Source organism: Pecten maximus, chromosome 15, assembly GCF_902652985.1.
Source record: "Pecten maximus chromosome 15, xPecMax1.1, whole genome shotgun sequence".
Classification (NCBI taxonomy): domain Eukaryota; kingdom Metazoa; phylum Mollusca; class Bivalvia; order Pectinida; family Pectinidae; genus Pecten; species Pecten maximus.
The window spans coordinates 23,564,583-23,578,961 of NC_047029.1; the positions used below are offsets into that span (position 1 = coordinate 23,564,583).

General features: G+C 36.1%; 1 protein-coding gene across 1 annotated transcript; it reads right to left on the reverse strand.

Annotated features, from left to right (window-relative positions):
* Positions 1-367: 367 nt before the first annotated feature.
* LOC117344345 lies at positions 368-3,814 on the reverse strand. Its single transcript, XM_033907084.1, has 2 exons — positions 3,627-3,814; positions 368-2,935 (listed from the first exon to the last, which is right to left on the reverse strand). Exon 2 carries the CDS (start codon positions 2,929-2,931, stop codon positions 1,039-1,041), a length of 1,893 nt encoding a protein of 630 aa, XP_033762975.1. The 5' UTR covers positions 2,932-2,935; positions 3,627-3,814; the 3' UTR covers positions 368-1,038.
* Between the last annotated feature and the right edge of the window lie 10,565 nt (positions 3,815-14,379).

Consider the following 14,379-nt stretch of genomic DNA (forward strand, 5'->3'; position numbering starts at 1 on the left):
TAACTTCAGTGGCAGTTCGTTATAAACGAGTTTTACTGCAAATGTTATACTGACCCTGTATATTAAGTTTCGTTAAAAAGGAGGTGTTATCCGGACAAGCCTCAACCAATGAGAACCGATGGCAATTTTGAAAAATGGATTGTTTTAAAAAAAGATTGGGGATTCACAAGATGTTATACTGATCATGTATACCAAGTTTCGTTAAAATCGGAGTAGTACTTTAGAAGTTGTCCGTCCGTCCGTCCGTCCGTCCTTCGTAAGGACGGACGGACAGACATATAGTCCCCCGTTTTTTCAAACGGCAGGGGACTAAAAAGTAACAGCTTATGATATGATTTATCAGTTTATTTCCTTTTTAGTACAGACAAATGAATAATAGTTGTAAGTATATATGAACTTAATTCTTTATTGCTTATTGTTACAATGTGAACTTGATTAGTGTTTGTTTGTTAGCTGTAATATTGAATACAAAATTTACTTTGTAAACCAGTAGTTTGTAGCTAATTATACATACACGCGTCATTTTACTCCTGTAAAAGGATATGTTATATAAATATTTTTCAGCGTATATACACAATCCGGATTCCATCTCCTGTTACCATATATAAAAACACAGACTTGACACTGTCAATATAATGATAATGAAATTATTGTTTCAATTGTATCAAAAACAAAAGATAATTGCAACAACTCGCATATCATTCAACAGTATCAAGGTTAGGAGTTATACTATTATCATCATCATTCAGCAGCAGCAGCAGCTAGTTAATGACATGATTTAAACATTGTAGAGTTTTCAGTTAGAAAGTTAATGATATCTCACGAACTCGAGATATATGACTCTGAAATCAATTTTTAAACTTGTAACTTTGCTAACGATAACGATAATACTATAAAGATTACAGAAGTATTATATATTCTATTAAATATAACATGATTTGATTTCCGCGATCTCCACTATCCTATAAAGCAATATGTCAATATTTACAATATTTACAATATAACAGCTACACTATATAGACTTTACCACCATTACAATTAATCCATGTCAACACCACCGATATCGCTTCCATTTTCGTGGCGGGCAATGGGCGCGTTAGAGTTGTCTCGTAAAAGAGGATTCCGGTATACGACCGATATCATGGGGTTTGGAGACTGACTTTGACCACTCACGGCTATCTCTGCCAATGTTGTTGCTCGATTGGCAGGACAGTACGGATCCATTCCTGGAGAACGATTCGTTACCAGAAGTTGGTGTGTATCAGTAATTGTAACCGGCTGACGGTAACGGTCAGTCACGACCAACTCACCATGCTGACCATTGAATCCTTCATTGCTTTCATCTGTGGGATGGTACAAACTGACCGCTGTACGAGTTTGGTCTCCTATTAAAGGACCAGCTCCCGCATCACATTCACGCTCATCATCGGGAGAGCTCTGCCCTGTGATTACTAATATTCCCCGGCTGTTTGATGTATCTTCAATGGGCAATTCATCATCCATATAATGTTGATTGTAGTCTTGTACATGTATCGCATGAGATTCACGGCGTCCAGATACCAACATTCGATCGTGCTGATCCATGTCATGCGACTTACTGCGTCCTGATGGTATACAACGAGTGTTCGAAGGGTCTTGAATGGACAATTCAGCGTTGTCCACATACCGTTGGTAGATATCTTGTACCTGTAACGCACAAGACTCGCGTCGACCAGATATCAGCATTCGATGATGATGTTGGTTCATGTCATGCCACTCCATGTTTTGCGACTCACTGCGTCCAGATTGTATACCAAGTATATTTAATTTGTCGTCAATGGACAATTCATCGTTGTCCAAATAACTTCGGTTATTGTCCTGAACCTGTAACTCGCGAGATTCGCGACGTCCAGATATCAACATCTGGTGGTGGGGAACCATGCTGCTGTCTGATGGTCTTCGGTGGTATTCCTCCTCAGAAACACCAGGACAGGTGTCCAGTGTTGCGGATTGAGTATGGTCAGTGTCAGCAAGACGCTTCCCGCTGATGACTAATTCACCGTGAACATTTGAAGAGAAATTTCGCTGACACTCTTCAGAAGATTCTGTAACATTATAGTTCAATGCAGGACCGTTAACCAGATGTTGATTTTGGAAGGAAAATGGTCGGTTGGAAATGGCCAGCTCATGAATAGGTACCAAACTGCCTTCCGTTTCATCCCCTCTCTGTTCGTCCTGCAGATAATCTTCAGGTCCAACTTCATTGATGTTACCGTTAATAACAGACCTGTTGTGTATCTGTTCACTAACAGCAAGGCTATCCGGAGCGGGGACAGTTGTAGGATTGTTCATGGTGTTAGAGTGTGACACTTGGGTGGCCTCTGACACATCTGATGTTTCGTTTTCGTTTGGTTCGTTGTTTCCGCCATCACTGAAGCTGTTCGCTGATCTTTGATCATTACGTAGGGTCATATTAAATACTAGACGTCCATGTTCCATTAGGATGCGCATTCTCATTTGTCCCGTGTCCCTTATTATAACTCCACCATTTGATAAGTGCCTCATATCTTCACGATTAATGCAGACAGTGTTTTCAAATGTGCAGTTTGTAAAAGGCTCCGCTGCAGTAGATATAGAGAGGACTGCGAAAAACATTGAAAAAAATAACCACGGAACGAACATGCACTTTGAAGGTGATCTTTTAGAAAGTGGTAACTTTTTTTCTTCAATCCTGTTCTTTTTTCGAGGTTTACAAATTCCCATAGTGCGAGATAATCTTAAGGGTCCAAGACACTTGCTCGTGTCTGTGGTAATGTTTATATCCGGTTTTGTAATTGTTTCATCCTCAAGCTCCTCCGTTGTATTTCGTGGTATATCAGCGTCAAATAAAGGCCATTTTAAACTCAATACAGTCCTTCCAGTTGAACACACATTTCCTTCTGGTATTGGCATTTTTCTACAAATAAAAAACAAACATAATAAGTATTGCTTCAGCAACCCATCTCCCTACCGACCCGGCCAGCTATTACACTGTAATAAAAAACAACCCTGCAGCTCGAACTTTTCCGAGATAGAGATTATATGGTTCTTTGTGATTTGTGAAGTTTGATCAATTTCCCTCAAGGAAAGAACCCACTTGAACCCGCTCTCTACTGCGGTGTAACTTACGTACGAAATGGATGGGAGGGAACAGGTTTTCACTGGTACATGGCTAACAAGGACAATGTTTACACATTAATAAACAAACTTTTTACCAGGGATTTAAGAGTTATCTATCTTTCCACTTGACTGATACATGAATTTGTATAAAGAGTATAGTGCTGGGTGGCCGGGTAACATGTGTATTTCGGTATGATATTTCACTTACTATTTTCCTACAGCAGTGAAATAAAATAATCTTTAGATATCGGAAACAGAGTTTAGGATTTGGTACAGCTTGTCCGTGAAATGTGACCATAAGCTGAATTTTAAAATACAATCCATCGCTGACTGGACGTAAATTGTATAGTATAGGAGTGATACATCTTAGCGGACTACAGTTCAGCATGGAAACTTGATCATGTCTACCATAACGGCGAAAAAGTAATGTTGCAAAATGTATGTTTAAGTGCGGTAGATATATCATAACATTAATATGCAATGTTTACCTGCGATAAAACAGCTGCGGATCGTCTTCTTTATGCACTCTTTATATGCGCCAACGAAACACGACATTCTGTGTCCTTACGATGAAGTATGACTAAAGTCTATCAACAAGTTATCACTCTGTAGCTATAGGTCCCATATAAATACTGTCTTACCGGGTTAGTGTAGGAGCACTTCATATATACACATCGGGTAGGAGTTGTGTTCTGAAGAGATCGTATGACTACTTATATAGAAAGACAGACGTCGCTCAAGCACAGAGGCGTTTCTAAAACGGTGTGACCAATTGTAAACCCGCCCACTTTCAACTAATGTGTGCACCTTGTGTATATGCACTTGTCGGTACTTACAGGTCCGCCCCTCGTGTATCTTGTGTTGTGCAGAGCCTTCAGCGCACTTACCTAGTATCGTTCCTGCTTCCTGGAAATTGGGCCTAATCAAGTCAAATCTCAATCGGTCGTATGCATATTTAGGCGTTAGCGCGGCACGCTGGATATACTAGAACACCCCAGTGTATGTTATACCCCAATGCAGGTAAAAAATATGATAACAAATGCTTTTAATATATTTTGCAATGCCATTGTCGTTACGAACATATAAAAGCGATATAAATAAAACAAGAACAAAACAACATTATACGTATATATTGCAATGCATCCCTTTGATGGAACAGCCTTTCATTTCGCGGGAACCTCAAGCGGGTTCCAGCTGTTGTCAATGGCAACCTACTAAACATTGACAATCGACGAAATAGTCCCACGGGTGTACTGCTAATACTACGATAAGTTCAACACTGATTGATTTCAAATATTTTAATTCTATTATTTTTCTTAAATTGGTCGAGTTTAGTATCTCATAATATTGTTCAAAGGGCGCAGTAAATTGACAATGATTGCCCAGGTGTAGATTTCAAAAACATTACAAGTCATCGGTCGCCATGTTTCTCGTGGTCCGAGCTAGAGTGTCACTTCCCGAAAGGAAATGAATATAAGAAGATAATAGGAAGATAATCACATGATTTGACTGAGGGTTAAACCTGACGTTCCACATAATTTGACCTGGTTTGCAGTGTTGGCGTGATGAAGGAGACAATAATTCATTTGCTAGGATTTTTACTTTCAGCGACATTTGACAGCGATGTTGACATGTTTTGTTTGTATTCTGTCACAACCGATTTTAGAACGATAATGAGACGTAATGCATCGCCATTCGTAACCGAAATGGGACAGACTTTCTTTGCACGGAGTCAGTGAGCAGTGCATTTCTAAATGAGGCCGGCACCCTTACATATATCTGGCATCATGCTTGCATATGTGTAGGCAGCTAGACGTTTTCCTAGAACTGAAATCTAAACTGGCAAAGACATATTCACATCACAAATGTAGATCAACATCGACACTGATTTATCAGGTTTTGAAATCAGAGGGTGGAGCATTTTTAGAGGACATAACTGTGAGTTTTTGATTGAATAATTCGTTTGTATGAAGGCGGTTCAAGATTTGTGTTGCCCGTGAAACGTTTTCTCCTAAGTGATTTATTGTTACGTATTCAAGACCGTTTTCATCACGTTTGTAATCAAATGAATCTACTCTCAGTTACTTGTGGAACTCTAGGCCAGGTTATACCAGACAGCCTGGCGAAGAATGACTGGAGAGGAATTTATGGTCATCTTCAAGGTAAAAGCTTATTTTTTTCAATTTCTTCCCTACACATTATCTGTTTGTGTGCAATTTGCCTTGATGAATGAGAACGCATTCTTTCTTAAAACATTCCATCGATTATTTAAATTGTTTGTCTGTGACTGTGTCTATGTCTCTCTTTCTCTATGTCCTGAAGTAGACGATTTAATCCAGTTCTGATGTTCTTGAGTGTTTTCATGATATTCCTCGGCATGTTGTTATTTTATTTGTTTTTCTCTCTGGTCATCATTATTAGGGCAGGCGTCACAATAAAACTGCCTTAGCTTTCTGGTCAAGTTTTCTTGAGTGGCGTTTTAAAAATCTTCCTGGTGCCAATCTGCAAACAAAAACAATGTGAATTATCTTTTGTGTAATGACGGAATGATTCGTTTAATTGTTTTATTTTAAGGTGCAATTAGCGTTTTATTTTGTCAGTGTGGTGGTTTGTTTACAAATCAATACACACGTTTACACAAAGGATCAACCGTCAAGACGTCATGCTTTGTCAGCATTGCTAGCTTATTTGTTGTTTCTATAACCTCGGAAAAGTCGAAGGGCCCAGGATGTGTTTCGTTTTGTAGGGGCGCTCTGGTTTGCATCTTAAAACTGTTTCATCTGGGCGTAGGCAACTGTTTTCGACCTTCTCTCATTACCAGGAGTGGTATTGGCGTTAACTAACGATAGGCCTACACATCGAATTTCAACCTCGGTGTTGGAATCAAATGCCAGATGAGTATGTACTGGTTCAGGTTTTACATGTCCATTGGGTATGTTTCCTTTATAGTCATATCTGAAAGTCTAGTAGTTCCTGTAGAAAGGTTTTCTGTGTTCGACGAGGAAACTAAGTTTACTGCGGCATTTGCCGATATTTCCTGTCATAGCAACTAGTCCAATGTGATTTTTGATGTTATTATTGCACGTTTGTTTCTGAATCATCCGGACAATTATTTTGAAATATCTTTACCCGACTTCTCTGTTGAGGAATTCGTCGTCTGAAATGATTTAAATGTTTACACGTACTCGTTTTCTCGCTACCACAAGCTTATGTTATACATGCTCGTTAGTCGAGTGATATTTTCGTATCATTTCTTTTCTAAAACAGCTCTTAATTTCTTAACCGCTAGTATAGCTTCAACGTTTCATTTTTACATTGACTAAACATTAAATTTTTTTTTTTTTTTTTTCGTCTTGATTTTGTTTTGTTTGTTGGGGGGATGGGGTGGGGGTTTCATTTGTTTATTCATTTTTAAAATTCTAACACTAACATGAACGTTAATCAAATCAGTGTATTAGTACACGGTAACCTTAATATCATTGTCAACACAGAAAAAAAAATCATACTATTGGGTTAAAAGTTACATATAGGCAAGGTCAATGGAAATGTAAATATTTGACGAATTTACGTACTAAGATACATTATGCAAACAAATAATTATGTGATCTCTTGATAGCAGAAAGACGTAATCAGAGAAATGATATCGTGCAGCAGGTCTAGAACAGGTAGATAAGTTTGTATTTTGATGTTCTAGTATCTATTACGTTTTCACCAGTGAAATATCGAAAACTATTCACTCTACATATAATTGATAATTTTACTAGTGAAAAATATCACTTTGTCTGATTGACAAATCTAAAAAATGCTTACAAACGACAATGGGTAAAATGAAAGCTGACCCGGTATGTTTTGCTATAAAATGTAGTTAACAGAATATCTAACAGTATCTTCAGTAATGCCAAACATATTTCACTCGTTTGGCTAATACAAGTATTTAGATTTTTTTATTTTATTTTTACGTGTGCTGCGCACTCGTGTAATATATTTGGTATTACTTAAGATACTTTCAGATGTCGTCTTTGTATATTTCTTGAAAAAGGGGCGGTGATCTAGTGTTAAAGGGGTAGAATAGATATAATGAATTTCTACTGTTTCATAATTGCATAGCGTTACTTAACATATTGCTCTTTGGGATTCATTTATTTCATGGGAATGCGTACTTAAATAATTGAGCCTTATGGTTATCAACAGCCTATATCCACTGACATTGGGACTCTTGGGTACCCTGGAGATGGGGCCAACATCTAGAGCCATATTCCATGAATTTTCAAACCAATAGTCGTCGATCTCGTTTATTACAAAAGAAATGCATTACCTTATACATGATTTCTAGACATATGAAGGAATAAAATCTCACAAATATGCATTCTACAGAATTATATTTCCTCTCAAGAACTACTTGATGTTGAGATGTTTTTCAAATACAGGTACATGTATATGCATGTATGTATATAAAATGAATTTACTATTATCACAAAACTTATAAATGTATGATTATCATTATGTCTTTTTCCACTTAATCAATTAATTAGATAATATTATTATAGCAAGAAACTATAGCCTTGTCTGACACCCAATGAAAGTGTTAAATGAATGTTTTAAAGTGTGCGCCATAGTGATGTCATTAGTCCTTCACTTTTAAATTTTTAACAGGGAAAATTGTGCATTGAACATGTTAAACATGCTAAAAAGTAATTTATGCCTGTAGAAAGTATAGATAGTAAATGTGGAAAGTTTTTAAAGAAATATGAAATATAGACTGTGATTACCACTATACTATACTAATTTAAGATTTTCAACATTTAAAATTTTGTGAAATTGTTGCGTATTATTCTAATTGAATGTATCACTATACTTAATTCATGTATGTTAATATATACTTTTGGTATCAAAAAAACTGTATTTTTTAGACTGTTAAAATTGTCATTATTGATTTTTAAATTAACGTTAGCCTGTGAAAATGTTTAACCATTTTGTTAGGGTACCCCTTTCAATCGACTTAGTGCTACGCAAGGTCAGCCGCGATTATGAAAGGAATAATGACTTATCATTTTTGTGGTTATGGTTCATTTTCACGAATCCTCAAATTGTGAATCGATAAAAGAAAGAGTTAGTTGCATGTTTGATTATTTTGGGGTTATAATATCAGTTCGTTTATATTGATATCATGTAAAGAGATAAAACGTCGGCCCAATCCTTATCCAAACTAGAAAATCATACATCAGTTAAACCTTAACCCGATACACCGTCCGTGTCTAGTAACACTGATAATACTGCTATTGAATATATATAGAGGTTACACAACGAGTGATTGTTGGATATGGAATTTATTTCTCACGAGTAAGTTATTTTTAAAAAGTTACAAAAGACACAAAATTTAGTGAGTGTCTTTTGTAACTTTAAAAAAATAATTAACGAGTGTGAAATAAATACCATATCCAAAAATCACGAGTCGTGTGACCTGTTTCGACCACAATAATATCGGCTCGAATCAGAGGAATCGTGGCCAAGTCTTATTTCGCGTATACAAAAAAAATGTACAGGTGACCAGGACCCAGTGACGTGACGCCATTTGATTATTTATTACGTCAATAATAATTGCAGCTCGGGTCAAAGTTTGAATTCTTAACCAATCAAAAGACCGGAAGGTCATATTCCATTAGTAGAATATAACATATATTTATCCAACACTCGGGACATTTATACAATGACTTATAGAGTGGAATAATACAAGGTATTGTGGTAGAAAAGGGAATTCAAGATAATAGAAATGATGTGATTTTGACTTTACAAAGCAATTATGAGCTATCTAGTGAGCCTTATCACATCCTTAGCGTTGGTAGAGATAGTATTAATCCAAGTGTAGAGTAGCTTTCCGACCCTAAATTTGTTTTGAAAGGTGCCCCTCTGGAAATACAGGTGGTAGACACTGCTGTGGACTTCAGTCCTCAATGTTTGAATAGAAAATATGAAAATCATTTGATCAATTTGTGTTTTACACATAACATTAGAATTGTTGACATTTCTTACAAGCAATTTTAAGTATTTTTTATCAGGACTTGAAGCCCTTGGCGTTAATTCCGGGTCTAAGAAGGAAAATAGAGTTTATGGTGCAGTAGAATTAATTTTAGCTCTTCATGGTGATATGTATGGCTTTTGCTCAGTCCTTACTTGAGTACCTTAAATGTACAGGCATGAGTTTAAACAAAGGTTCATTCTGAATATCTAAAGTGCAAAATGACCAACACTTAAATTCCACAGATATTAATCGCCAACAATATATCAGAGATAAGTATACAACCAGCAGGGTAATTTAATAACACGAATAGCTTCAATATCTAACATTAACACTTTTGTAGTTTGCTCCTTCTGAATCAGACAGATGTCTGTGACATTGTTTGTGATTAAGAAATGTTTGAAATAAACAAAGAAATGTTATTTTACAATAGGTATAAAAGTAGTAAAATATGGTAAAATTTCACTACTTTCATCCTAAAACAAAAGATACTGTTTTAAATCAAATTTGAAGAGGCGTTTTTTCTCATGGGACCTCTCATAGCGGTCTGTTTAAATTCTGCCATTCATTTCTATTTCATTTGATTTGATCGCAATCCAATGAATTTGCAGATAGTTGATCACTAAACTGAAATGAAAATCTAAATTAGCCTATGTAATACACACCCAGCTAGCCGATGTTGGACTAACTTTACTTTTAAGATAAAATAAAGATCCATTTATTATTCGTAATGTTTTGTGTAATCATTGCCTTGGATAATTGCTTTATTAAGCATCATATATACCCCGGGTGTAAAGTTGAGTGACAGGTGGTCTAATACACAACCTTCTGCCAGCTGTCGCCTGTCATTTAAACATCCCATAATTTCTAGTTTACTAAAATAACTTACACTCCAACCGCGAGCTATCGATTTTGTAATCATTGTGTGAAGTCGATGAAGCAGTTGACAAAATGAGCGAACACCACTCAACTGTTACAGGGTCAAATCGGGGCATGATATCGTTACATGGTGGTGTCACTTTTCTTCCGCAATATTGAATAGGAGTGTTTATTTTCTTTGGTTTACTTAATGAAATAGATACATATATTACAGAAGTTCGAAAAGTCCTACAGGATCTTTCTTGTTTCGGTTTCGTATATAAAAGGTCTAGATTTTTACATTATATCTTAGTGCAGAAGAAAAATATGGCAGACAGATTTATTTTACTGAATGATGTCGCACTATCCGAGATGATGCTAGTTGTCTTTGTAAATTTTGGTGAATAAACATCCGGTCGACCTGAATCGTAACTGTATCAACCGAACGTTAATTAAATATTCGGTTTTCGGCATTGAGTTTGGTTAGAACACATTTTCTAAAATTAAAAAGTATCTATTCAGATTCAAATACTGACTTATATGATCATAGGTTTTGTATGGTCTCATGACACTGGGGTGAAATACACATCTATCCTTCCTCTGAAACCCAAAGCTACATCTGTCACTGTTGTATGCAGATTTACCTCCAACAGCCATGACAATTACGTACAATTGTGTATTGCTGTCAGAGGATGGATGTGACAAAAGTCCAATTCAAACCAATATATTTTATTACAATTGGATTTTCTAGAAATGTCAGTTACAATAGAAAAAATTCATATGTGGAAATAGGATAAGCTTGGAGTTGTTTGTTTTTGGGTTTTTTTTTCTAAATTTCATTTCCAATACTGTTGGCATATTAGTCTGATATGCCAACAGTATTGAAAATGAAATTTATTACACTATTTACACAATATTATTACAATTAATTATTTCAAATCAAATAATTGACATACATGTATAATCGTTCGACAAATATATGTATGTATATAAATGGTAACGTATAATTAATTGTGAAAAACAACAAAAAATATCCTGGATATGTATTTTTGATACCGTAAAAATATATTTAAGGTAATATATATGAAGGATTAAGATAAAAGGGAACCAAATGATGATGATGTAACATATTTTACAATCAAACACGTTCTTAGCAAATCTAAATCAGTACAGAGGATACATGATTGGGACAGCCCCTACTTAACAAGCCCTCCGGGTACTACTGTTTGACACATATACCAAACATAATAATTGATACACACAGATAATGTTTTGATATCACTATTACATTAATTGCACAGAGTACATTGAAAATGAGAAATTCCGGAAAATATGAAATATATGACATTTTTAAGGGTTAGATCCTTAAATGTGTCGTAATTTTAAAACTACTGATTTACTTCGAAACAAAGGGCCATATGTGTTGGTCATATCAACTTTAGCCATGAAAGAAATTGACCAAACGTCAAACGTAACTCAGTAAGTTTGGATATAATGCCGTGTATTTCAAAAATTAACATTTTAGACGAACTATCATGTCATAGTTTATTAGTACAAACACACTTTAACTTTGCATGCAAAGGAGACAATCGCACTGTTAAGGGAATCCTAAGTACAGATAGTACAAAGATGGCGAAGCGATATACATAGCAGGAAGCTTTTGTTGTTTCTTGAAGAGGACATGACAATGGCCTGGAACTCTCGAATCCTTTTACCATTTTTTTTTATAAATATCTTAACTTTATCATTACATATTGCTTAGGTAGGACCGGTTCTGTTTGATAGCGATAATTTGTGTCTAAAATATAAAGCTCTATTTAACATACGGTAAGAAATGTTATTATTCAATCTATCATATGTCAGTGTGTATATATGTATTGGTCTTTATGTGTTACCATCTGTTGTCACCCCCAGTCTTAGTTAGGCTCTGTGTCAATACAATTTGTTGAATTTAAAACTGAAATGTTAAGGTAAATATGGCAGTCGTGAAGTGTCTCCACATGAAAAGAAAAGTATGATAATTTTGGAAGCCTAAAAGGATGAAATATATACCCTAGTGGAGAGGTTTTATTACTGAAAAGCGTGAATTAGATATACATGTATAGCTTAATGTATACTCTTAGTTGTAAATGTTGTTTACCGAAAATAAGCGTGTCATCAAATCACTACCATGACAAAGTAGGCAAACGAAAACATGTGCTGTTGTATCTAAATTACAGTACTATACTAATTCTTAATTATTTGATTGAGAAAATTTAACCAAGTTTGGGTGAAGATCTTTTTGTGTACGGATGTGGGATTCCTTTTATTAAAAACATTATAATAAACATTTTGCGTCGATACATTACACGGTCAGTGAGCATTTATAATGTAGATTATTTGCATCATTTCATACAATCGATGTTATGTTCATGTAAACGTGATAAGATCTTTTGTGGTTTAAAAGTTGGGAAACTTTTCAGAAATGTACCCGTATGTGGTTATAAATATTCATCAGGCTGTATGGAGTCATATATATCTGGCACGTGCCGTACCACGCGTGGCATAGGTCACGTGGTGGGCAGGTGTTGGGTAGGTAGTTAAAGGGTTATTCTAGCCATAGACAATGGCGACCATTGAAACATTGTAATTAGATTTCTGATTCGTAAGATAGAGATATGGATATAAATAGTTATCATTTTTTGTATAACCTGCCCACAAATTAATTTCATCTGCATTTTCAAAAAAAATGTTTTCTAGAACATTCAACTCATAGAATTTGTGTGCTTTTAACCCTTGGTTACATATATCTTAGACAATCAAACTTAAATTTACTAGCCCCTATTGCGATATATAAAATATCTTCCTTTCTTTCCTGTTTCTACTTTATTTATGTGCTTTTTCTGTCTTAGTGTCTCTATGATACCCGTTCTTATATGACCCATAGTATAAGAATTTTAAAATGATTAAAACTATATCATTAATGCATCTAAAATGACGCTTTTTCGAGGTAAACAAGGAGGGGAAACACTGCTGACAAAATGAAATGTAGTTTACCGGTTGTCAGCAGTGTTGAAACTTTAAGTAGTGCTCGTTGCGAGTAGAATTATATATATATATATATAACGATGATGATAAAATCCTGAGTGTCGATCATTTTTCTGGCGCAATAACATAACTGGGGCACAAATAGCTAGGACGGGTGCATAGAGTGCTTCAACAGCCTTTGCCATGTGAGGACGGTTTATAGAGTACTCTAACAACCTTTGTCATGTGAGGACGGTTTATAGAGTACTCTAACAGCCTTTGTCATGTGAGGACGGTTTATAGAGTACTCTAACAGCCTTTGTCAAGTGAGGACGGTTTATAGAGTACTCTAACAGCGTTTGTTATGTGAGGACGGTTTATACAGTACTCTAACAGCTTTTATCATGTGAGGACGGTTTATAGAGTACTCTAACGACCTTTGTCGTGTGAGGACGGTTTATAGAGTACTCTAACAGCCTTTGTCATGTGAGGACGGTTTATAGAGTACTCTAACAGCCTTTGTCATGTGAGGACGGTTTATAGAGTACTCTAACAGCCTTTGTCGTGTGAGGACGGTTTATAGAGTACTCTAACAGCGTTTGTCGTGTGAGGATGGTTTATAGAGTAGTCTAACAGCCTTTGTCATGTGAGGACGGTTTATAGAGTACTCTAACAGCCTTTGTCATGTGAGGACGGTCTATAGAGTACTCTAACAGCCTTTGTCATGTGAGGACGGTTTATAGAGTACTCTAACAGCCTTTGTCATGTGAGGACGGTTTATAGAGTACTCTTACAGCCTTTGTCGTGTGAGGACGGTTTATAGTGTACTCTAACAGACTTTGTCATGTGAGGACGATTTATAGAGTACTCTAACAGCCTTTGTCATGTGAGGACGGTCTATAGAGTACTCTAACAGCCTTTGTCATGTGAGGACGGTTTATAGAGTACTCTAACAGCCTTTGTCATGTGAGGACGGTTTATAGATTACTCTAACAGCCTTTGTCGTGTGAGGACGGTTTATAGTGTACTCTAACAGACTTTGTCATGTGAGGACGATTTATAGAGTACTTTAACAGCCTTTGTCGTGTGAGGACGGGTGTACAGAGTACTCTAACAGCCTTTGTCAAGTGAGGACGGTTTATAGAGTACTCTAACAGCCTTTGTCGTGTGAGGACGGTTTATAAAGTACTCTAACAGCCTTTGTCAAGTGAGGACGGTTTATACAGTACTCTTACAGCTTTTGTCATGTGAGGACGGTTTATAGAGTACTCTAACAGCTTTTGTCGTGTGAGGACGGTTTATAGAGTAGTCTAACAGACTTTGTCATGTGAGGACGGTTTATAGAGTACTCTAACAGCCTT